The 26,503-nt window shown below is 39.6% G+C and overlaps 2 protein-coding genes across 6 annotated transcripts in view; both read left to right on the top strand.

The window, feature by feature from the left end:
- Positions 1-4,231, top strand: part of klhl24a (kelch-like family member 24a) — a 50,190-nt gene extending 45,959 nt beyond the window's left edge. For both annotated transcript variants that reach the window (XM_053652203.1, XM_053652202.1), the window contains exon 8: positions 1,185-4,231. In XM_053652203.1, coding sequence (XP_053508178.1) covers positions 1,185-1,385 — 201 coding nt within the window. In that variant the 3' untranslated portion in view covers positions 1,386-4,231. The remainder of the gene's footprint in view (positions 1-1,184) is intronic.
- A 10,068-nt stretch (positions 4,232-14,299) lies between these two features.
- yeats2 (YEATS domain containing 2) overlaps positions 14,300-26,503 on the top strand; it is a 59,844-nt gene continuing 47,640 nt past the window's right edge. The window contains exons 1-9 of one of the 4 annotated variants that reach the window (XM_053651771.1): positions 14,302-15,011; positions 15,183-15,338; positions 15,766-15,884; positions 16,733-16,830; positions 19,243-19,335; positions 20,674-20,895; positions 22,917-23,029; positions 24,140-24,301; positions 25,673-25,784. In XM_053651771.1, coding sequence (XP_053507746.1) covers positions 15,785-15,884; positions 16,733-16,830; positions 19,243-19,335; positions 20,674-20,895; positions 22,917-23,029; positions 24,140-24,301; positions 25,673-25,784 — 900 coding nt within the window. In that variant the 5' untranslated portion in view covers positions 14,302-15,011; positions 15,183-15,338; positions 15,766-15,784. The other 3 variants (XM_053651772.1, XM_053651769.1, XM_053651770.1) reach the window with 3 other exon arrangements.

The raw sequence follows: 26,503 nt of genomic DNA, 5'->3' as shown, positions 1-26,503 counted from the left end.
AGGACAATGACCCTAAGCACACAGCCAAGATAAAGGAGTGGCTACAGGACAACTCTGTGAATGTCCTTGAGTGGCCCAGCCAGAGCCCAGACTTGAACCCGATTGAACATCTCTGGAGAGATCTGAAAATGGCTGTGCACCGACGCTCCCCATCCATCCTGATGGAGCTTGAGAGGTCCTGCAAAGAAGAATGGGAGAAACTTCCCAAAAATAGGTGTGCCAAGCTTGTAGCATCATACTCAAAAAGACTTGAGGCTATATTTGGTGCCAAAGGTGCTTCAACAAAGTATTGAGCAAAGGCTGTGAATACTTATGTACATGTGCTTTTTTGTTTTTTTTTATTTTTAATAATTTTGCAAAGATTTCAGACAAACTTCTTTCATGTTGTCATTATGGGGTATTGTTTGTAGAATTTTGAGGAAAATAAAGAATTTAATCCATTTTGGAATAAGACTGTAACATAATGATTTTTTTTATAAACCTGTATTTTTGTGAATTTTTTAAACAAAAACTCAAAAGCTTAAACAATAAAGACAAATTTTCACAGCCTTCTTTGCTCATATTTACCAAGGGTGCCAATATTAGTGGAGGGCACTGTATTTTGCATTTAAGATGTTGTGATTGGTTATAGCGGCACTGGGGACAGAACAGACTGCGGTAGAGACTGAGGCACTGGAGTTTTGTTCTATGCCAAATCTGTAACCTATCTAGCTAATTCTGGCTTTTTAAGTGCACAGTGAGTGGGAAACAGTGACTAAACTGAGTATAATTCAGCCGTTTTCTAAGTCTACTGGTAATATGATACAGCATCACCTCACAATTTAAGATATGTCAAGAGAAAACAAAGAAGTTATCCAGGCTCTAGTAACATGTTTTACCACAGTTTACTGTTCTCAGAGGTCCGTGAATAGTCCAGTTAAATGTGTGAAGCAGAGATTTGCTGCCAGTAAGCTTTTGTCAGGGGTCCAAAAAAGGAACATTTAAGGTTCTTGCTCAGTTTGTGTGTTGTTAAGCTGATCAAACAACCAAAATGTCTGCTTAACATCCACTCAAAATGATCACGCACTAGTCTTACTTTCCTAGGAAATTGTGGAGGAAGCTTTAAGTTCAGGCGTTGGAGGTATGCTTAAATCATCTGTCATGAGACTATTTGTGTCATGACAAGTGTGTATGTGTCTGCTTAGGAGTGCTGCGGCATGTCGGTGTGTAACGGAAAGATCTTCATCCTGGGAGGACGGGGCGAGAACGGTGTGGCTTCTGACAGCATCATGTGCTATGACCCTGCGTCCGGCATTCTGACGGGTGTCGCTGCCATGCCCCGCCCCATTTCCTGTCACGGCTGCATCACTATACACCGTTTCGACGAGAAGCTCCACCGGACCTGAGAGTGACACTGCATATATACACACACGCACACACACACACACACACACACACAATAGAAACACAGCGGGATCTGTTAAAACACTCAGAACAACAATCTGGACTGTACTGATGTTAAAGAGTTGAGCTCGGACTTGTGTGTTTTGTTCAGCTTTTCTGCAAGTTGATCAAACCATCTTTAACCTCTTAAAAGAGCTGATCTCCTAATTTCACATCGCTCACCACAATAACAAGCTAATTTTTCACACTGTTCTATTATATGCAAGTAGCCCACCTCCTCTACTTTTGTCCGATCTCTTACTTTTTCGTCGTCATTTATTTTTCGCTTATTTTAACCCAAGATATTTCGCCTTTTTTCTATTCCATTTTAACTCCGCCTGTTGCACTTATTTCTGGCATGTTTTATTCATATTCATTACTGTAATCTCATCTGTCTCTCTCTCTCTCTCTCTCTCTCTCTCTGCCTAGTAAAAGAATGTAAATCACACTTCTTTAGAGTTGATTACATGCTGCACTGTGTGCATTCCTAGCATGCAACACTTCATAGTATTTTGTGCTTCACACAGAACTCTACACAGAGCAGTAGTAGCAAGTCATATATCAGCTGCTTCTCAATTTGTTCTTTTGTTTGAATTCTTTAAGGCCATTCATCTGACTTGCTTGTTATTTCTTGTTATATTATTACTCTCTCACTATCTTTTTCGTTTTTAAAAATTAATTCAGAGTTTGTTCACCTTACACGTTATTCATTTATATACTCAGCAAAAAAGAAGAAGAAAGAAACGTCCTCTCACATTCAACTGCTTTAATTTCCAGCAAATTTCTTAACATGTGTGAATACTTGTATTAACATAAAAAGATTCAACAACTGAGACATAAAATGAACAAGTTTCACAGACATTTGATGAACATAAATGGAATAATGTGTCCCTGAACAAAGTGGGCGGGGGGTGATTTTAGTACTACAGTGCATCTCATCCTCATGAACTGCACCAGATTTGTCAGTTCTTGCTGTGAGATGTTACTCCACTCATCCACCAAGGCATTTGCAAATTCTCGAGGGGGGGGACACATGGTGACATGTAATTTTCCACTGCAAGGACGATCAGCTGTCCCTGTCTCCCTGTAGCACTGTCTTAGGCGTCCTACATTACAGACATTGCAGTTTATTGCTCTGGCCACATCTGCAGTCCTCATGCCTCCCTGCAGCAGGCCTATGGCATGTTCACGCAGGTGAGCAGGAATCCTAGACATCTTTCTTCTGGTGTTTTTCAGAGTCAGTAGAAAGGTCTCTTTAGTGTCCTAAGTTATTGTAACTGACCATAATTGCCTACCGCCTGTAAACTGTTAGTGTTTTAATGACTGTTCCACAGGTGCATGTGCAATAATTGTTCATTGAACAAGCATGAGAAACATAAACCCTTTCCAGTAAAGACCTGTAAATCTTATTTGGATTTTACAGAATTATCTTTAAAATCCAGTCTCCTGAAAAAGGGATGTTTCTTTTTTTGCTGAATTTATTTGTATTTAATACCGTTTGAACTTTTTATTATTTGTATTTTTTAATGACATTGTATTTTGCAGTATATAAAAGTAACGCACCATATAGCCGATATATGAATTTGCTTGACCAGTGTCAAAATGTGTGACTTTTAACACCTCTTTTATTGGCACTTGATATGTTTTCCCTCTTCAATTTTTTATTTTTTTTAACACATTTTCCTTGTGATAATACTGATTTTGAAACCTATATCGGTTTCTTATTCTAGCTGATAGACTTAAAAACGCTGCCACACAGAACACAGTCATGTGGCCAACACAGAGAGACAAACCATTCTGAATCAGGTGGCGTAATTGCTGTGAAACTTTTCATTTACATTCTTCTTATTTAAATGTGTCTTGGTGTGTGTGTATGTGTGTGTGTGTGTGTGTGTGTGTGTGTGTGTGTTTAAAAGAACCCCAATCATGCACTTAATGTCATGTTTATATGTGTGTCACTGTTAGTGCTATTGTATCTTAATTTAAATACATTGTTTTCTATTTGTGTATTTTTATTATGTATTATATTATTAGCACGTTTTATACTTCTGTTTGTACTGTACGCCACTTTCCTTGCATGTATTAGACGTAATTTTCAAGAGCTCTGTTTTAATTTTACTTTCAACTATACTAACTATATAACAGAATTCATACTAGGCAAACAAAGTGAATTCTTATTTTCCCCCATTTGTTTTGTTTATATGACCTTTGTGGTATATTGGCATTGTTGCTTGAAAGTAATACCTCAAGCAGCTTTAAGTTTTCTCACAATTCCTGCAGTTTTAGAGAAAAAAACGGTGCAAAACATGTGGTGGATGTCAGGTTCTTTTATTTTGATGATTGGTTTCTTACATTCAAAGCTGTATTTCTGTATTTCCTCACAGAACTATGATGAAATTCAATGCTTAGAATAAAATAATTACATCTGAAAACTGATTTTGTAAAATGTCAAAAGTGAACATAGTCAGTACCAAAGCCAAGTGTCAGTTTGATTTATCCAGAGTAATCCCAGTACATTCTTTGTCATTCTTGGCAAATGCTTTTGCCCCATCTTTGCTCTAGCTTTAAGCATGTGTGTGTGTGTGTGTGTGTGTGTGTGTGTGTGTGTGCACGCACAAAGTAAAATACGCAGAATGGGTGGATTGATTACATGTCTGTTTAGAATGTGTATTTTGAATAATCCTTTTTTATATATATATACATGCAGTGCATATGAGGGTGTGTGTGTGTGAGAGAGAGAGAGAGATGTGTTTCTGTATTACGCTTGCAAACCTTTTAGTAAACTCAATAAAGCTTTTTTTCTAAGAATGCCATGTAACATTGTGTGGAAATGGTCATTCGAAGTGTTGCCTTTGTGTTGCGAAATCATTACCGGTCTCTGAAAGTATTGGAATGGTGCAGCCAATTCTTTTGTTTTTGCTATACACTGAAAACATTTCGGTTTGAGATCAAAAGGTGAATATAAGATGACGGATCAGAATTTCAGCTTTCATTTCCTGAGATTCACAACATAGAATGTGGCACCTTTTGTGGCAGACCACCCAATGGTTAGGTGAGAAGAAGTATATCAGCAGATAGTCTTAACGTAAATAACACTTAATATTTGGTTGCATGTCCCTCGCATGCAATAACTGCATCAACTGGCAACCCAAATGACCAGGCAAATATTTGAACACAGTTGAAGAAATATATCAAGGAGAAGATGCGTCACATGTACTGCAGTATCCGCCTCTTCCCCAGAGGTCCCAGACATGAGTTCTAATAGAGTTCTAATTCATTGCCATGGGCACTAATCATTCTCGCCTATTGCTCATTCAGGCATTAGGCAATATGTAAATGATGTAAAGGTATGCCAGTTACCCAGTAGGTCTAATCCAGTAATCTTGTATTTCAGTGGAAATGCAAGGCATGGAATGCCAGAGAGTTGTTACAGAGCAATTGAGTGATTCAGATAATGAGAATGACTGGAATTTTACCTCCACCGCCTCAATCTGCATTCTACTGTAAACAGTGTGAAGCTTTATCTGCCAGTTTCAACCCAGTGTAGTACATTTAAAGCAGTCTGTCTTTATGTAAATAAATAAATAAATAAATATTTTTTTCAAAGCCCAAGTTTTAAATCAACTGTTACATACCTCATATGAGTCTATTTCAAACTAGACTATGTGCATCCTATTAGTACACATTGATGGAGACAATAATTTCACAAAAAAAGTTACTGAGCATTATTCTTAAGAGCTAATCTGAATTCTAGTACTATTACAACTCCAAACTCACTTTGGGGTATTCAGCATACTACATTTTACTTCTGATGATTTCCATTTCTGTTACAGGGATGTGAAAAGGTATTTGCCCCATCCTGATTTCTTCTGTTTTGGTGTACATCTCATACTAAATTGTTTCAGAAATTAAACAAAGTCTAAGGTCCTGAATGAGGCATCCTGAATAAATACACAATACAGTTTTTAAATGATAAGGCTATTTATTATAGCAAAAAAAGTTATTCAATACCAACTGGGCCTGTGTGAAAATGTATTTGCCTCCCATAGTTAATAATTCCCCAAATCTATGAAACTGCATACATAATGGGGTTCAGCTGGACTGGACACAACCAGGTCTGATTACTGCAAACCCTGTTCAATCACATCAACACTTAAATAGAACTTTTTCAACATCATGCTTCAACACTATGCCAAAGTTGAAAGATATTTCAGAAGTGATTAGGAAGAAGATGATTGAAATACCTTCTTCTGGGACTCCAAAGAACCACAGTGAGAGTCATTATCTCCAAATGGAAAAACTCTGCACAGTATTGAACCTTCACAGAAGTGGCCAACCTTCCACAATTCCTCTAAGAGCACAGCAACTACTCATCCAGGAATTCACAAAAGAGCCAAGGACAACTACATCCAAGGCCTCTCTTACATCAATAAAGGTCACTGTTCATTACTCCACTATTAGAAAGACACTTTACAGAAATGGCCTTCATTGAAGGATTATTGAAGAAGCGATTATTGACCCAGGCGAACAGTAACTGGTAAGTGTTTCTTTCTGGATTTTTTAGTGGAAACTAGTTTTAGCACCGATTGTCAGATAGAAGCTGTAACTGTGCTTCCTTGTTGCCTCGAGCTGTATACTTGTTGCTAGATTAAAGCAAATTCCGGTATTCAGTTTCGGTTTCGGTCGGGAGTCGCTCGTTCACGCGACTACTCTTTGTTTTGCTAATTAAAGAGGCGTGCTCAGCACCTGTGAGGACTATATTAGTGTGCCTGCCAGTTGTAACTACAGCAGAAACGTACGCAACTTGGACAACCTACGCTCTCTCAATGCGGCCTCTGCAGGTTCCATCTCATTCTCAGTCGGACTTTGGAGCTGCCAATCTGCTGTCAACAAGGCAGATTTCATTTCTGCATTTGCAACCCACTCCAGTCTCAGCGTGCTGGCTCTAACTGAGACCTGGATCCATGCTGAGAACACTGCCACACCCGCTGCCCTGGCCTCCAACTTCAACTTCTCCCATACCTCACGCCGCGACAGACGAGGGGGTGGTACAGGTTTGCTTTTCTCCAAAACATGGAAATTTAGCTGTCTTTCTCCCTCTTGCTCATACAGTTCCTTTGAATTTCATGCTGTTACAGTCACTGACCCTGCCAAAATGCACTTTCTTGTTGTTTACCGTCCTCCAGGTCAACTGGGGAAGTTCATCGATGAATTTGACACGCTACTGTCCACCATCCCAGATGGTTTAACTCCTCTTCTGGTCCTTGGTGATTTCAACATTCATCTAGACAAGCCACATGCAGCTGACTTTCTTGCTCTCCTTCCCACATTCGACCTCAAGCAGTTCACCGCACCAGCAACCCACAAAGCCGGCAAACAGCTTGACCTCATCCTCACACGTAATTGCACCACACATAATCTTCTCATTACTCCTCTCCACACCTCTGACCATTTCTTTATCTAGTTCTCTATTTCTCTCCCCTCACCCCTTCACTGTCTCCTCCGTCTATCTCTTTTCGTCACAATTCTTTGCTCCCTCTCCCCCTCACATTTCTCCTCCGTTGTCACAACCTTACTTCCCTCTGATAGCCACCTTTCCTCACTTGACTTAAACACCGCAACAGACATGCTATGTTCCACCCTAACATCTTCTCTTGACAGCATATGCCCCCTAACCCCTCTAGTCCTTGGCTCTCAGAAGCTCTGCGTAACAACCGTGCCAATCTAAGAGCATCTGAAAGGAAATGGCACAAATCAAACAACCCAGTTGACCTAACCAATTACCAGACACATCTCTCATCTTTTTCCAATAGCATCTCCATTGCTAAAGCCACATTCAACCAAAGAAAATTGGTAGTTCTCCCAACACCCGCATTCTTTTCAAAACCTTTTCCTCTCTACTCTGTCCCCCTCCTTCCCCTTCCCGTACTTCTCTCACTGCAGATGACTTTGCCACTTTCTTTACCAACAAGGTTACATCAATCAGGAACCAGTTCTCAACCCCAGACATGCATAGACCGACTCCTCCTCCGTGTAACTCCCAACTGACTTCCTTCTTTCCCCTCTCAGAGTCTGATGTCTCTAAACTCCTCCTCTCTAGCCGTCCCACAACCTGTCCTCTTGACCCTATCCCTTCTCACCTTCTTCAGTCCATCTCTCCCACACTATTACCTGCACTCACACACATCTTTAACACATCGCTCTCTACTGGCACATACCCTACCTCATTTAAGCAAGCCCGGGTTACCCCACTGCTTAAAAAACCATCACTTAACCCTGCTGTAGTTGACAACTACAGACCTGTTTCCCTCCTCCCTTTTCTTTCCAAAACTCTTGAAAGAGCCGTTTTTAATGAACTCTCCAATTTTCTCACACAGAACAACCTCCTGGACACCAAGCAGTCTGACTTCAAGAGCAACCACTCCACGGAGACTGCTCTACTTTCCGTCACTGAAGCCTTACGACTAGCAAGAGCAACCTCTAGATCATCTGTCTCATCTGTCAACCTCTCTGCTGCTTTCGACACTGTGAATCATCAGATCCTCCTGTCAACTCTCTCCAGCCTGGGCATCACTGGAACGGTTCTGCGCTGGGTGGAATCCTATCTCTCTGACAGATCCTTCAAGGTATCATGGAGGGGAGGTATTTCTGAAACTCAGCAACTCACAACTGGCGTTCCACAGGGGTCAGTTCTGGGTCCACTCCTCTTTTCTATCTACACTACATCTCTAGGGCAGGTGATTGAGTCTCATGGCTTCTCATATCATTGCTATGCTGATGACACCCAGCTCCATTTGCCCTTCCAGCCTGACGATCCATCCGTCTCTGCACGCATCTCTGCTTGCCTTTCGGACATCTCGGTCTGGATGAAGGAAAACCATCTTAAGCTTCACCTGGCAAAATCTGAGCTTCTCGTGATCCTAGCCTGTCCCTCAATCAACCACAACCTCACTGTACAGCTCGGCTCACTCACACTCATGCCAACCAGGACGGCCAGGAACCTTGGGGTGATTCTTGATGACGGCTTGACCTTTACAGACCACATCTCAGCAACTGCAAGGTCCTGTAGGTTCATCCTTTACAACATCAAGAAAATCCGACCCTACAGCACCGAACAGGCTACACAGATACTAGTCCAGGCTCTTGTTATCTCTAAACTGGACTACTGTAACTCACTGCTTTCAGGCCTCCCAGCCAGCTCCATCAAACCCCTTGAGATGATTCAGAATGCTGCAGCACGCCTTGTCTTCAACCAGCCCAAGAGAACCCATGTCACACCCCTCTTCATCTCCCTCCACTGGCTTCCTGTAGCTGCCCGCATCAAGTTCAAGGTCTTGATGCTCACCTACAAGACCTTGTCAGGAACAGCACCCTCCTACCTCAACTCTCTCCTGAAGGCCTACGTTCCCTCTCGCAATCTGCGATCGATTAGTGACCGACGTTTAGCAGTTCCAACTCAGCGTGGCACAAGGTCCCTTTCCAGAACCTTCACACTAACTGTTCCTCAGTGGTGGAATGCACTTCTAATCTCAATCCGGACCGCAGAATCTCTCACCATCTTCAAAAAACAGCTAAAGACCCACCTTTTCCATGAACACCTAACCAACTCATAATAATAATAAAAATAAATAAATAAATAAAAAACAAAAAAAAAATTTTGCACTTAAACCCCTACTCTGCACTTTGCTTCTTCTGGAATTCAATTAATGGATCTTGTATGGTAGCACTACTTGTATTGTTCTCTGCTTGATATATCGCTTTGCTTGTATCTTTCTCATTTGTAAGTTGCTTTGGATAAAAGCGTCTGCTAAGTGAATAAATGTAAATGTAAATTGAAGAGTGACGAGGTGAAAAAACACTGATAACCCAGAAGAACATTAAGGCTCAAACCTTTTTGGAGAATGTTCTGTGGATTGATGAGTCAAAAGTGGAACTGTTTGGAAGACAGTTGTCCCATAAACCAAGCACTATATTCCACAAAAAAGAACACAATAACTACGGTTAAGCATGGTGGTGGAAGTGTGATGGTGTGGGGATGCATTGCAGCTTCAGGGCCTGGGCAACTTGCAATAATTGAGGGAAACATCAATTCTGCTCTCTACCAGAAAATCCTAAAGGAGAATGTCTGGCCTTCAGTCTGTAAATTGAAACTCAAGCACAGCTGGATTATGCAGCAAGAAAATTATCCAAAGCATAGGAGTAAATCCTAGTCCTCGAAGTAAGTGAAAGACTGATCTCCAGTTATCTGAAGTGTTTGGTTGCAGTTATTGCTGCTAAAGGTGGCAAAACCAGATTTTAGGTTTAAGGGGGCAATTAGTTTTTCAAATTGGTGATAGGTGTTGAATAACTTTTTTTGCTTCAATAAAAAATAAAGAAAGAAAAACTGTATTGTGTGTTTACTCAGGTTCCCTTTGTTGTATTTTGTCTTTCGCTTGAAGATCTAAAACGCTTTAGTATGAGATATACACAAAAACAGAAGAAATCAGAATGGGGGAAATAGTTTCTCACAGCACTGTATATCCCAAAAGTTATGCAAAGCTGAATTCTGGGTCCTCTCTAGCTGTCACATTACTTTTACAGGTTTGCTAAAATACAAGTAATTCACAGAATAATATAAAGTTTTATAAACACCACTGGTCTTCAAAAACTCTGTGGATGCATACATGCATAATCCTTTCGTCATCCATAACCATGGTGAAAACCAGAGTGCTCTCAACACAAAAGAGACATGCACAAGTCAGATAATAGCTGTATAAAGAAGTACATAAACAGTTAAAAGTACCATTCAGAGCAATCAGGGTCACAATCAAAAAGTCTGGAACAGATCAAATTTGCCAGGTACTGGACAGATAAGTATACTGTTCCACCCTCCTGCCAAATCAGACAGTGAAAAAGACTGTGAGAGAGAAAAGAAAAGAACTTACCTTCTTTATCTACTCTTCGGGCTGAATTGGCATAAATCCCCAAGGCCATGGTCCAAAATCTACTAGAAACTCTTCTCAGAAGAGTGGAAGTTGTTATAGCAGCAAAAGAGAGAGCAACTCCATACTAATACCATGGTTTCAGAATGGGATGTTCAGTGCACAGGTGTCCACATACTTTTGGTCATATAGAGTAAATAAACAAATAACCTGGTTGTAAAAAAAAAAAAGAAAACCTGTGGTTTAGGCGAAAGGCAGGGACGGGGCTTCAACAAATATTATATATATATGTTTACAGTCCCCTCTGAAACTATTGAATGGCAAGGCCAATTCAATGACAAGACCAATTAGTTTGTTTTTGCTGTAGACTGAAGAGATTTGGGTTAGAGATCAAAAGATTTTGTTTTGAATTTAAGCTTTTTATTTGGGCATAGCCAATACAGCAATTTGGAATGTACTGAAAAAGAAAGAAACCACTGTTGTACTGAGTAACCGACACTGAACAGGTCGGCCAAGGAACACAACAACAGCAGATGACAGAAACATTGTAAGAGTTGTGAAGAAAACCCCAAAAACAACAGTCAGTGACATCACCAACAACCTCCAAAGGGCAGGGGTGAAAGTATCACAATCCATCATTTGAGGAAGACTTTGAGAGCAGAAATATAGAGGCCATACTACAAGATGCAATCCACTCATCAGCAGTAAGAATCAGAAAGCCAGACTGGAATTTGCAAAGAACTATAGAGATGAGCCACAAAAGTTCTAGTACCAAGATTAACATTTACCAAAGTGATGGAAAGGCCAAAGTGTGGAGAAAGAAAGGATCTGCTCATGATCCAAAACATACAAACTCAGTCATGCATGGTGGAGGTAGTGTCATGGCTTGGGTTTGCATGGCTGCTTCTAGAACAGGATCACTAATCTTTATTGATGATGTGACTCATGATGGAAGCAGCAGAATGAATTCAGAAGTTTTCAGGAACATTTTATCTGACAATTTATAAAGAAATGCATCCAAATTAAGAAGAAACTAACAATTTGGTGAAGTCAGTGAGTCGCTAGCTTGATGCAGTTATTGACAGCAACGAATATGCAACCAAATTTTAAGTGTGATTTAATTTTCTTCAAATCTTATCTGTTCCTATACATTTGCTTGCCTAAAAAGTGGGTGGTTTGATACAAATGGTTCTATGTTTTATGTTGTTTAACACATCTATATGCAAATTACCCAGAAATAAAAACGGAAATCCCAAACTCTCGTCTCACATCCATCTTTTGATCTCAAACGCAAATGTTTTTGGTGCACAGGACAAACGAATTGGCCGTGCCGTTCCAATAGTTTTGGAGGAGACTGTATATTGTGTTAATATTCAATTATTAAGCCTCTCTATGTGTTTGAACTCACAATATCGCTTATTATGAATTTTATATGTTAATTTAGGTTTCATGAAAGGTGCCATCCTGGTTTTATACAGCATCCTGGTTTTATACTCCATCCTGGTTTTATACAGCATCCTGGTTTTATACTCCATCCTGGTTTTATACTCCATCCTGGTTTTATACAGCATCCTAGTTTTATACTCCATCCTGGTTTTATACAGCATCCTGGTATTATACTCCATCCTGGTTTTATACAGCATCCTGGTTTTATACTCCATCCTGGTTTTATACAGCATCCTGGTTTTATACTCCATCCTGGTTTTATACTCCATCCTGGTTTTATACAGCATCCTGGTTTTATACTCCATCCTGGTTTTATACAGCATCCTGGTATTATACTCCATCCTGGTTTTATACAGCATCCTGGTTTTATACTCCATCCTGGTTTTATACTCCATCCTGGTTTTATACAGCATCCTGGTTTTATACTCCATCCTGGTTTTATACAGCATCCTGGTATTATACTCCATCCTGGTTTTATACTCCATCCTGGTTTTATACTCCATCCTGGTTTTATACTCCATCCTGGTTTTATACAGCATCCTGGTTTTATACTCCATCCTGGTTTGCTAGTTTTTCATTTGTTTCCTTATCTGCTTTCTAGCTCTAATTTTATAGTACATGCCATATTGACAATATTAACTGGATGTATACCTGAAAATAATCTAGAATAATCTCAAAGTATTTATGAAAATTGTTGTGATCTTTCCTTCAACGAATCACAGCACTCTATACTCTAGTTAGAGCATTGTATTAGTAAAAGCAAGAGAAGAGACTGTTCCCTGAGGTAGCATTACAATCCTCCTTATCTAAAACTATTGTATTAGTGTGTGTGTGTGTGTGTGTGTGTGTCAGGCATGAAGGACTTATCTGGAGCCTATACATTGTAGAGAGGATCCAGAAGATGCTGGAAAAACAAAAAGGTTCATATAAGATAATGATGATCATAATGGTAATAATGATCATAATGGTAGGACGCATGATAATATTTTGGACAATAATAGAAAATCATGTTTCTGTTATGTGTATGTGATTTGTTCTTCCACAGATGACGTTAATGTATGACCAGGTGGCTGTGTGTGCTTGTGTGTCAGCAAGGAAGGTAGACATGTAAGAGCTGTCATAATTGCATAGGTGTAGAAATGCGGTGGGGTGGATTACTGAAGACAAAATGTCCATTTTACCGTCAAAGCGGGTGTATAACAGCAGATAAAGTAAACATGCAAGAGCTGTCATAACAGCCCAGGTGCAGAAATGTGGGGGGATGATGACTACAAACAACACGACAAGGCCAATTCAACGACAAGACCAATTTGTTTTTCTTTGCTGTAGACTGAAGAGATTTGGGTTTGAAGATCAAAAGATGGATATGAAATGAGAGTTTAGAATTTCAGCTTTATTTCCTGGTATTTATACATAGATGTGTTAAACAAAACATTAAACATAGAATTTTTTGTACCAGACCACCCAATTGATGTTAACCATGAAGGCCATGGCAGTTTGTCCACATGACAGGAGAATTTAGAATAAAAAAGGTGCTTGAGGAGTTGCTATGATTAAAAGCTCAGTTGGTTGTTTTACAGTTTATGTGTCCTAAAACCAGTGTTTCTCAAAGTGGGAGCCTGAGGTGTCCGTGATGATGATGATGATGTTGATGATGATGATTGTTGTTGTAATTGTTATGATTAATATTAACAACAATAACCACAATAATCATCATCATCATCATATTTTATTAAAGTGGGTGAAATCACAACGCACTATTATCAAAGTTGTATTTATTGAGTTGTTATATTAGTCTTTTTGACAGGTCAACTGAATTTGAATGGGTTTAATCCACAGCTCAGTAACTGAAAAACAAGTAAGCCAATAATTAATGTCAAATTAAATGACCTACTCACCTCTTCCGTGAACACCCAACCAACCCATAACCCATTTAAATAAATAAAATAATAAATTTACTCTGGCACTTACACCTCTACTCTGCGCACTTTGCTTCTTCTGGAACTCAATTAATGGATCTTGTACGGTAGCACTACTGTATTATTCTCTGCTTGATATCGCTTTGCTTGTATTTTCTCATTTGTAAGTCGCTTTGGATAAAAGCGTCTGCTAAATTAATAAATGTAAATGTAAATGTAATTTGAACAATAAATAGCCAGAATATTCATGTCCCTGGCTAAAAATGTTTTCTTTAAACTAATAGAGCAGAGATCATCACCTGGTGGACTGCAGTCCGGCTGCTGGACCAGCAAAGTATTTCACCTGACCTGTAGCAGAGCTAATTTCATTCATTTAAGTGATGCCACTTTTCAAAACATGAAACATTGCAGCTTTTATATAAGTTATGCATTTATGCAAATTAGTTACCTGAAGACAGCTCATTTACCCTCTCTGCTCGGATTAGTGAAGTGATGACATGACTTGTTCAAAAGAAGAAGAAAAAAAGTCAACAAAAATGATGTTTAAAGATTAGTTAGAGAAGTATGTGTTTGTTCAACATGCTTCAAGTGTCTCATCTGTTCAGAGTCTTTACCACTAGCCAAAAGTGGCAACCTGAAGCCCCATCCACCCATCTTCCATACCACCCATGGTACCACCCATACCGTCGCAGGCAGGGCATAATCGCACACACATTCACACACAATCAGCCTACAGCGCCTGTCTTTGGGCCGTGGGAGGAAACCGGAGTTCCCGGAGGAAACCGCCGAAACCACATGCCAATCCCACACACAGAGCAACGCGCTGATCACTAAACCACCGCCTGGAGCACCAGTACAAAACAAAACAATCACTTCGTTCTGATGTGTCTTATTTATAGCTATGAACTAATCATTATTGGTTAAGCACTAAAAGGTAATTGTTATAATCATTTAGCTGTGTTGGTGTTAGTTGCTTGACCGGACAGGCCATAGCTATAATTCGTTGGATTTGAGCGGCATCTTGTGGACTTTTCATGAAATGGCGAGGCCTAATTCTCCGTGTTGTTAGCACACATGGAATAATGCCCGCTGTTAGCCTGGGTTTTAGCTAGAGCCAATACAAATCAAATCACTAACAGTGCATATTATCTCCTGTATGCTGGCTGAGAGGCCCTAACCTAAAGAAGCTGCACTGTTGGGGGGGAACTGCAGGCAGAATGAACTCGCTGTTTGTTTACGGAATCTGCGAGCGCTGTAACTTTATCCGCGTTTAAATCCGCTGCAGTTTCCTGTAGTGTGACAGGTAACGTTAGATTCAGTCTTGTTTAGGGATTTCATTAGCTGTAGTTATTTCACATATTAACTATAGCTCTGAGTGCAATGTGCAGTAAAATTGCGATTTGGAAATTGTAAAAATGTAAAATAATATGTCATGCAGTAGCTTAAATGTTTTTTCTAATCTTATACTGAATAGTCAGTGGAGTATAATGCTAGCTAAACGCTAGCGAGCGGCTAGGCTAAGGCCTCAGGAGTTCACCGAGGTTTCCTGAGACGTGTGTCCGTTCATTGAGCGCGTGGTTTCGGCTTGAACAGTGTTTAAGCTCCGCTAAATCTTCACAGCCAACTTATGGTATTAGTGAAACGTTATTTTGTTACATTGTTGTGCACAAACTAATGCGAATGTAAATATTGAGCCTTTGCGTTTAGTCATGCTTTTTATTATGTGTTTGTTTTTGTTTTGTTTTTCGTTTGCATATAAAGCAAAGGCTGCATGCTAATAGCTAATTACTTAGCGTGCTGGCTAACCTAGCTAACTGAGCTGTATTTCTAACATTAATAGGGTCCGTGTGAGGGACACTAAGAGCTGTCAGTTTATTAGTAGTAACGACAACACGAGCCGGTTAATTAAGTATTATTATTATTATTATTATTATTATTATTATCATCATTATCCACTGTGTTGCTTATTTGTTTATTACAGTCTAAAGGAAATTGTATATGTATTTTTTTTTACTCATCTAAACGTGAAGCAGCTCATTTACCCCTGACTGTTGAAGTGCTTTCAGATCAGCCGACATGTCAGGAATTAAACGGAAACTGGAGGATAAAGATCCAGACTATGAGGACATCACCCAAGTGCAGGAGAGCAAGAGGAGCAAAGTACTTGAAGAGAATGGTAAAAGTTGTCATTTTTGCATGTTAGTTAAAATACACAGTGCAGATGGTGTAGTGTGTGTTTAGGGGTGTGAGGTGTGCTCAGGACTGATATTAATCTCACTTCCTCCTGCTCCCCAAGGAACTCTGACCAATCCAGTCTGCTCCCACAGTTATCTTTGTTTATGCCTGATATTTTCTGATGAACTTGGCTGGTTCTGTTTGTCATTATGCAAAACAAGTGGCACTAACCAGGGTAAAGCAGTTACTGATGATGAAGGAATGAAAGTAGTAAATGCATCATGAAGTGCAAGCACCACACACGCTCTTATGTCGATGAACATGCCCTGTGTTTGTCCTTCATATCTGACCCCCAACAAATTTTTTTTTTTTTAAACCTGCACTCGCAACTTTTTCCAGTCCTGATACATAACCCTGGTTGGATTTTAAAACCCACAGTGTCACTGCTGCCTCGAGAACAGTCTGAAAGCCACTTTGCTGTTTTGCTGGCGAGGAAATGAGTGATAACAGGAACTATCTTGTCTCATGTTCCACAACGTTAAACACCTGACTTGTCATTCATCAATAGATTTAAAAAAAAAAAAAAAAAAAAGAAGTTGGCAAATTTTTGTGGTGGAAGAGGAAGAAAACACTTTGGGATATGCTGTTATAGGAATATAATTCATTGTTTGGGTGGTAACACTAACTCTGTTGTGTGTTATTCCTTATTCTGAGTCTCTTACACTGGTAGTTTCATTGCTGTTGTTGATGTGTACTATGAAACCCATGATGCCATTGTAAAGTTATTAGGCAGCGAAATAATGTTATGCTCCCTGCCTTTATAAAGTGTTTTTGTTTTTTGTTTTTAAGCACGTGATGTCACAATACAGAAGATCGAAGTGATCATCAGAGACCAGTTTGCCCTGGAGATGAAGAACAAAGAGCATGAGATTGAGGTTATCGGCCAGGTAAGACCTGTCTGTGTGGTTTAATGTCAGTATGGGTCTTTTGTTTGTTTGATTGTTGTTTATTTATAATTATGACTTGGAAGTCTTTTTTCATTTAACATCCTGCAAATTGTAGTCAGTTTTAAAGACTTTGGTGAACTTGCTCGGTCAGTTTATCTGATCCTGGTTATTGTTGACAGTATCGATATAAGCCTGCAACTGCGAGTACTCTGTGTTTCATCCACAGTTTTTTTTTTTTGTTTGTTTGTTTTTTTTAATGCAGCTTTCAGTTTTTTCATTTCTGCTGATGTTCGAAATATCTGTTCCAGTCTCCTCGTGACTGGGTTTTGGATGATACTCTATTGTCTGCATATTGTTGTTGCATCTTTCTCATAATTCAGAATATTCTCATAATAGTACTTTATGGGAAAATACAAGGATATGCATTTAATTTGATGGTAAGAAATTTGCTAAACGTTTAGATGTAAACATTAGATCTGGAAGGTGTAAATGGTTCAGAAGTGCACAAAATATATTACAAAGTATTTTTAAAATTTTGATTTTATTTATTTATTATATTTTGGCATATGTGTGCATCACAAAAGTATTTGGACAGTGACAATTTTCGTATTTCTGCCTCTGTACACCACCACAATGGATTTAAAATGAAGCAATCATGATTTAATTCAAGGGGTTAAACAAAAATATTGCATTAACCATTTAGGAATTACAGACTTTTTTTGCAGAGTCCCTCCATTTTCACAGATGCAAAAGTAATTGGACAAACTAACATGATCATAAATATTAGGAGTATGTTTAATACTTGGATGCAAATCCTTTGCAGTCAATGACTGCCTGAAATCTGGAAACCATGGACTTCACCAAATACTGAGTTTCCTCCCATGAGATGCTTTACCAGGCTTTTACTGCAGCTGCCTTCAGTTGTTGCTTGTTTGAGTGTTTCTGCCTTCAGTTTTGTCTACAGTTAGTGAAAATCATGCACAGTTAGGTTGAGGTCATCAGACATTTAAGGACATTTAATTTCTTTGCCTTAAGAAGCCCTTGGCTTGCTTTCACAGTACATTTTGGGTCATTATCCATCTGTTCTGTGAAACACCATTCTATCAGTTTTGCAGCATTTGACTGAATCTGAGCACAAAGTATAGAGTTATACACTTCTGAATTCATCCTGCTACTTCTATCAGCAGTCGCATCATCGGTAAGCACCAGTGACCCAGTTCCATTTGGTAGCCATACATGTCCATGCCATGGTTTGGCTCATGAGCCCTTATTTTCCTTCTTCATACTCTTCTCTTCCCATCATTCTGGTACACGTTAATCTTGCATCAGAACTGGGCAGGAATTTTTTGTTGTTGTTTTGGGGTTTTTATTTTGTTTTGTTTTTGAGCAAAGTCTAATATGGCCTTTCTGTACTTGAGCGTTACCAGTGGTTTGTATCTTGAGGTAAACCGTCTGTATTTACGTTCTTGAAGGCATCTCCTGATTGTAGACTCTGTCAAAGATACTCCTACTTGACTTGGCTAGATGTTGTGAAGGGGTTTTTCTTCAACAAGGAAACAATTCTGCCTTCATCCACTTTAGTTGTCTTCCATGGTCTTTCAGGCCTTTTGGTGTTGTTGAGCTTGTCAGTGCGTTCCATCTTTTTAAGAATGTACCATATTGTTGATTTGGCCACTCTTAAAGTTTCTGCTATCTCTCTGATAGGTCTGTTTTGTTTTTTTCAGCCTAATGATGGCCTCCTTCACTTGCATCAACACCTCTTTGGATCCAAATATTATGAGTTTTCCATGATCAACTACCAAATACAAATTCAGCACATGGAATCAACTTCAAACTTTTTATCTCCTCTAACTTATGAAATAATGAGGAAGCAGGGCATGAAACTGCTTATCAATCAATTGTCCTATTACTTTTGTGCCTGTGAAAATGAAGCGACCTGGGGGGGGGGGGGGGGAGACTATAATTCCTAAACGGTTAATGCAATATTTTTGTTAAACCCCTTGAACTAAAGCTGAAAGCCTACACACCAATCACATCTTGATTGCTTCATTTCAAATCCATTATGGTGGAGTACAGAGGCAAAATTACAGACGTTGTGTGACTGTCTAAATACTTATGGACTCAATGTTATGTATGTACTGTTTTATAAAGGCAGATTGTTCCTAACTGCATTTGATGCAGTTACATTGTGTGTGTGTGTGTGTGTGTGTGTGTGTACGCATAAAATAAAAGTAAATGCCATTCTAAGGTTACGGGCTTTATATACTAGCACATTTAAATAAATAAATAAATAAATGCAATAAAAGTCTAATAATATGTAATGCAGTCGTAACCACATTCTCCATGAACTGGAAGATTAAACAATTGGCATGCGAATGGTACGAGATTTTATTAACCGTTTCTTCCCTGTAGCGTCTGAACGAGGCGAGGAGGATGATGGACAAGCTGAGAGCCTGCATTGTGGCCAGTTACTACACTAATGCTGGCCTTACCAAAGTTTCTGAGGTAAAACTGAACTCCCTTTGATGTTAGAGTTGTCTCCTGATATAAAGTTTTGTTAATATGAATTGCCTTAAATGTTAGATCAGTTTGTGAAGGTCCAGCTACATAAAATTCCATACTTACAAATGTCCAGATAAGCAAATGGTCTGCACTTATATAGTGCTTTTTTTAACCTTAGCGGTTCCAACGCGCTTTACACTGTGTCTCATTCACCCATACACACACACACACTCGCACACCAGTGGTATCAGAGCTGCCTTGCAAGGCGCTAACTTGCCGGCGGGAGTAACTTTGGGTTCAGTGTCTTGCCCAAGGACATTTCCGCATGTGGAGTCATGTGGGCCGGGAATCGAATCGCCAACCCTACGATTAGTGGACAACCCGCTCTACCACCTGAGCCACTGCCACCCACAAGGTGGCTCATATATCAAGCAATCAACAAAACTAAATTCTTACAACAGTTATCTTTTAATGCTTAACCACTAATTAGTTCATCGCTATAAATAAGACATTTTGTTTCAGGACGCTTATCCACAGTGGTGTAGTGGATAGCGTTGCCGCCTTACAGCTACAGGCTTCACGGTTGGATCATGAGGTCGGGTCACACTCTGGTGGGGAGATTGATGACACTAAATTGTCCTAGCTGTGAATGTGTGTGTGTGTACATGGTGCCTGAGATGGATTAGTGTCCCACCCAGGGTGTGTTTCTGCCTCATAGATAGTGTTACCTGGACAGGCTCCATATCCACTGCAACCCTGAACAGGATAAAAGAGGTGACTGAAGAAGAATGACTCTTTTGGTTCTTTACCTCACTTTACTTCTTTTGACTAGTTCCACAGATGAACAGATGAATCACTGTCTGACTGGTTTTGTAATTCCCCCTTTTTTTTTTTTGGCAACCATGTTGTCCCATTTGTGGCCTAATGTCTCTAGCGCAGTAACTAGTCTCTGGTCCAACGAGCTGCCTTCAGCTAAACAATGCACATAACTGCATGTGACTGGATAAACCATAAGAGATGATCTGCTACGGAGCCTGTGCTGGTTAATTTTTTTTTAAAAGTTAGAAAGCCATTATGTTTATCGTCTCTTCTACAGAAATACATTGCTGTTTTCAAATATGGACAGATGTCTGCCAATTGATGGCCCCTGTTATTGCAGAGAATGTTTGTGTGTGTATAGATAACATATATATTATATACAAAAGGAATGTATGGCAATGTAGTCACCCCTGACATGTCACTGTCAATGTGCAGTACATTGGGACTGGAATCCAGTTTTACAGTTTCTATTCAGGAGAGCTGGTTTAAGTTTCGCTTAAATAATTTTTTTTTCTCCTCAAGTCCTCAATGAGTGATTTGAATCATCCAGCTATCAAGCGCTTCCTGGAGTCTCCGTCTCGCTCGTCGTCCCCTTTGAACCAGGGTTCCGAGGCACACTCTGTAGGCCACTCGGAGACAGAGTCCCTGAGCCAGCCAACAGAGCCAGGAGAGAGAGACACTCCGGGCTGGAAAGAGGAAGAATTCAGGCCGCTGGAGCACAGACCAGGACGCAATACAGGCAAGGTGAGGTGGCTGAGGTACACACAGGAGATGCATACTCTGGGTACAATTGCTGCATGCAGGATATATAGATATATAGATATGTACAGTGCTGTGAAAAAGTATTTGCCTGTTTTCTTCTGTTTTTGTGTATCTCATAGTAAACTTTTAGAATTTCAAACGAAACACAACATAAAACAAAGACAACCCGAGTAAACACAATACAGTTTTTATTTTTTTATTGAAGCAAAAAAAGTTATCCAACACCTATCACCCATGTGGAAAAACTAATTGGCCCCTTAAATTTAAAATCTGGTTGTGCCACCATTAGCAACAATAACTGCAACCAAATGCTTCCGATAACTGGGGGAAGTGGTTATTTGGACTTCAAATAAGTTCAAATCCCAGCACTGCCACTGCTGGACCCTTGAGCAAGGCCCTTAACCCTCAACTGCTCAGGGTAAGGGTGTCTGCCAAATGCCATAAATGTAATGTAAAATTTAACTGGAGATCAGTCTTTCACTTACTTCTAGCACTAGGATTTACTCCTGTGCTTCGGATCATTTTCTTGCTGCATAAACCAATTACGTCTCAGTTTCAATTTACAGACTGAAGACCGGACATTCTCCTTTAGGATTTTTGGGTAGAGAGCCTAATTCATGTTTTCCTCAATTATTGCAAGTTGCCCAGGCCCTGAAGCAGCAAACCATCCCCACACCATCACACTGCCACCACCATGCTTGACTGTAGTTATGATTTTCTTTTTGTGGAATTCGGTGTTTGGTTTACGCCAGATGTAACGGGACCCCTGTCTTCCAAACAGTTCCACTTTCGACTCATCAGTCCACAGACATTCTCCCAAAAGGTTTGAGGATCATCAAGGTGTGTTTTGGCAAAATTCAGAAGAGGCTTAATGTTCTTCTGGGTCAGCAGTGGTTTTCACCTCACCACTCTTCCATGGATGCAATTTTTGCCCAGTGTCTTTCTGATAGTGGAGTCATGAACAGTGACCTTTATTGATGAAAGAGAGGCCTGTAGGTCCTTTGCTGTTGTCCTTGGCTCTTTTGTTACTTCCTGGATGAGTAGTTGCTGTGCTCTTGGAGGAATTTTGGAAGGTCGGTCACTTCTGGGAAGGTTCACTACTGTGCTGAGTTTTTCCATTTGGAGATAATGTGGTTCTTTGGAGTCCCAGAGCCTTTGAAATAGCTTTGTAACCCTTCTCTGACTGATGTATTTCAGTCACCTTCTTCCTCGTCATTTCTTTCAATTTTGTCATACTGTGTTACTGGGTAAGATCTTTTAACCAACTTCATGCTGTTGAAAAAGTTCTATTTAAGTGTTGATTTGATTGAACAGGGTTTGCAGTAATCAGGCCTGGTTGTGTCTAGTCCAGCTGAACCCCATTATGAATGCAGTTTCATAGATTTTGGGAATTGGTACCTATGGGGACAAATACATTTTCACACAGGCCAGGTTGGTATTGAATACTTTTTTGCTCCAATAAATAACTATCATTTAAAAACTGTATTTTGTGTTTAATCAGGATGCCTTTGTTTTATCTTGGATTTTGTTTTAATTTCTGAAACAATTCAGTATGAGATATACACCAAAACAGAAGAAATCAGGATGGGTTAAATACTTTTTCACAGCACTCAAGGTGTATGGAGTAAAATTTCATAATAAGGGATATGGGATCTGTATATCCTAGCATTTCAGTCATCTTTCTGTTGCTGTTGCCATATTTGGGACCAAATTTCTGGCTTCACTAGACTCCCATAATGTATCCAGCTAGTTAACAAAGCATGATGCACAGTCCACTGCACTGCTGCTTGTTGAAAAAGTATTGTGTGTAGTGAAGTGTATTACGGCAGCCGGTTATCAGTATACATGAAATAGAAGCTTCTTTATAAAGCACAGACACAAAAACATTTATGCAGTAAGTCCTCAAAATGGCGTGATGTCACATGAAACACAAGGATATAATGTTATAAACAATATACGTAGGTATAAATCTCTTTTTCTTTTTTGGATATCTATCTGCGCAGGACACATTTGGTGTTCCATCACCTGTAGACCAGCACATCACATTCCACACTACAGGAGAGGAGGCATCACGACTCTATGTGAAGAAAACCATCGTTGTGGGCAACGTTTCAAAGTAGAGTACCATCATGTTTTTGTCTTTGCTTCGTGTTCCTGGTGTTGTTAATATTTGATACTCTGATCGATCTTGCTAACCTCATGTAGCTGTCCAGAAACGTTTGAGATCTTTGCATAACCACTTGCTTCAGAGCTTTTGATAACAATGGTCATATAACAATTGCAAGAATTCTTCATCCGTATGCAGAAAAGTCACATCAAGTAGATTCTTTCTGTCATTTTATTAGTATATACACATTAAGTGGGACACATACAGTTGCAGGACCAACACAAAAGACACAAAAGTCTTTCTACACATGGTCAGATCAAGCATAAATAATAAGCAAAGTGGGTCACAGCTCTATAAGAACCGACATGACTAAAAAGATGGGTTAAAGCAAGGTGATTATTGTTGACAATTTTTAACAAGAAAAGCAGTGAAAAACTTGTTAGGAAGCTACAGTTTCTCCATTAAAACTATGATGTAGTGAGAAAACATATACCACTGAACTGTGAAATAACTGTGTAGCTTACCTAACAGCAGAATTGAGTTAGGTAAAACAACATAATTTAGTTTATTTAGTCAAAATGTCATGGGAAAAACCCCCCAAAAAAACCATTACACTTTTGTTCTTAAATGGCGTTGCTGTTAACTTGACGCAGTCCAGAGCTGAGCTGTGTCGGAACAGCTCCCAAAACTAAATGTCTTTTTCAGGCTGCCTTACATAGATTTAATGTACATGTGTCCATATGATGTGAGAGATTTCTTCCTTTCTCTACTTCAATATAGACTGTCCTGTTTTTATTTTTTTTAATATGTATGACAAATTAGGGTATTTACATGCATAAATGTAAGTGACTGCCTTCAAACAAATGCACGTTATATATTGATCCCTGTAGCTTGAAAAAAAAGTTGTTATTTAAAAGAAAGATCTGTATCGTAGCCGGAAATATTTTAAATGATTCTACTAAAAACAGTGGTTTGAGATCATTTCTCTTATATAGGTCTTGTTACAAACCTCAACTCACACACAAATAATGGTATCAGCTCTCTTTCTTATGGTCCGTTTGTCTTTGTCAAATTATTCATCTTTCTCTCTTTGTGTCTCTGTCTGTCTGTCACTCTCAGGTATATAGCTCCAGATAAAAGAGAAGAGAATGACCAGTCCACTCATAAGTGGATGGTGTATGTCCGAGGTTCACGAAAAGAGCCCAGCATCGACCACTTTGTGAAGAAGGTTTGGTTTTTCCTGCACCCCAGCTATAAACCCAATGACCTGGTGGAGGTCAGGTACGTGGTCAACTAAACAGACTGGATCTTCTGAGCATGCTAGAACAGTGGGTCTCAACTCCAGTTACTGAAAAATGGCTTCTCAACAAGTGCACTTAATTACACACCGATCAGCCATAACATTAAAACCACCAGCCTAATATTATGTAGGCCCCCCTTGTGTCCCCAAAACAGCTCTGACCAATTGAGGCATGAACTACACAAGCCCTCTGAAGGTGTGCTGTGGTATCTGGCACCAAGGCGTTCACAGCAGATCCTTTAGCAGACCAAGTCCTATAAGTTGTGAGGTCAGACCGCCATGGATTGGACTTGTTTGTCCAGCACATCCCACAGATCAGATTGAGATCTGGGCAATTTGAAGGCCAAGTCAACACCCTGACTCTTTGTCATGTTCTTCAAACCTTTCCTGAACAATTTTTGCAGTGTGGCAGGGCGCATTATGATTCTGAAAGAGGTCACTGCCATTAGGGAGTACTGATCATATGAATGGGTGTACTTGGTCTGCAACAGTGTTTAGGTAGGTGGTACGTGTCAAAGTAACATTCACATGAAGGCCAGGACCCAAGTTACCCCAGCAGAACATTGCCCAGAGCATCACAGCATGGGCACTCTGACTGGCCTGTGGCTGCGTAGCTCCATACGCAGCAAGCTGTGATGCACTGTGTGTTCTGACATCTTTCTATCATAGTCAGAATGAACTTTTTCAGCAAGTTGTACTACAGTAGCTCTTCTGTGGGATCAGACCAGACCGGCTAGACTTCACTCCCCACGCTCATCAGTGAGCCTAGGCTGCCCATCACCCTGTCACCAGCTCACCGGTTGTCTTTCCTTAGACCACTTTTGGTAGGTACTAACCACTGCATACCGGGAACATACCACAAGACCTGCTGTTTTGGAGATGCTCTGACCCAGTCGTCTATCCATCAAAATTGGGCCCTTGCCAGAGTCACTCAGATCCTTACGCTTGCCCATTTTTCCTGTTTCCAACACATCAATTTTGAGAACAGAGTCTAATATATCCCACCACTTGGCAGGTGCCATTGTAACGAGATAAGCAGTGTTATTCACTTCACCTGTGAGTAGTTTTAATGTTATTGTTGATCAGTGTATGTTTATAATTATTTAACACATTAAGTCTTCTGTGTATACAAGTTGTGTTTGTTAGCCTCTTTTGTCTTTTATTATTTTTCGCGTTTTGAGCACAGTGTTGAAGCTGGGTGTGTTGGTAGACATTTATAAATACATTTGATCTATACTGCAGTCAGCTACAATTATTACTACAACAGAAACTATAGTATGTGACATATTCACACAGTTAATGTTCAATTGAGTAACTTCTGAGAGAATTACTGTGTGTGTGGGTGTGCGCAGTGAACCCCCGTTTCACCTGACACGGCGGGGATGGGGTGAGTTTCCTGTGCGTGTGCAGATCCACTTTAAAGACCAGCGGAACAAACGTATTGATATCATCCATAATCTGAAGGTCAGAGTTCTTACTGATCAATTTTATTTTTTTTTTTTATCCATCACTAAGATGGTCTATATACGTGTTATTTATATATATATATTATATATATTATATATTATATTATATTATATATATTATATATATATTATATTATTATATATATTATATTATATATATATATATATATATATATATATATATATATATATATATATATATATATATATAAATAAGAGTTTTAGAAATGTCTTTTAGTTTGAACCCCCACTCACTAGCTAAATCTCCCCATCACACAACAGCTACCCACCAGGGAGGGTGAAGAGCTAACACTGCAGAGACACGTAAAGCTAGCCAACCACGTTTTTCAAACTGCTGTTCATGTATTGTCACATGGCAGAGTAACACACTCCGAGGAAAGCACTGACTACGTTTACATGGACAGCAATAATCTAATTATTGACCTTAATCTAAGTAAGGTAATAATGTCATTAAGGTGTTTACATGAGTCGCTTTTAGAATACTCCTGTCATGTACCCGTTTTACATGTTTTAGAAAATAATTAGATTAAGAGCCCGCGTCATTACGTCACCGCGCCACGCCGTCCGACGTCCCTCCAGAATTTCACGTATCAACATACAGTTCATCTTCGTTATGGTACCGTATACAGTTTTGGGCGTTTTTTCTTATTTTTTTTTTACTGACGCTTTAAGTGCAGTTAATTATTTGTCATGCTG

The sequence above is a fragment of the Ictalurus furcatus genome, chromosome 20 (genome assembly GCF_023375685.1).
Source record: "Ictalurus furcatus strain D&B chromosome 20, Billie_1.0, whole genome shotgun sequence".
NCBI classification, from domain to species: Eukaryota; Metazoa; Chordata; class Actinopteri; order Siluriformes; family Ictaluridae; genus Ictalurus; species Ictalurus furcatus.
The sequence above is the reverse complement of the archived record's forward strand: the minus strand, read 5'-3'. Positions and strand labels throughout refer to the sequence as shown.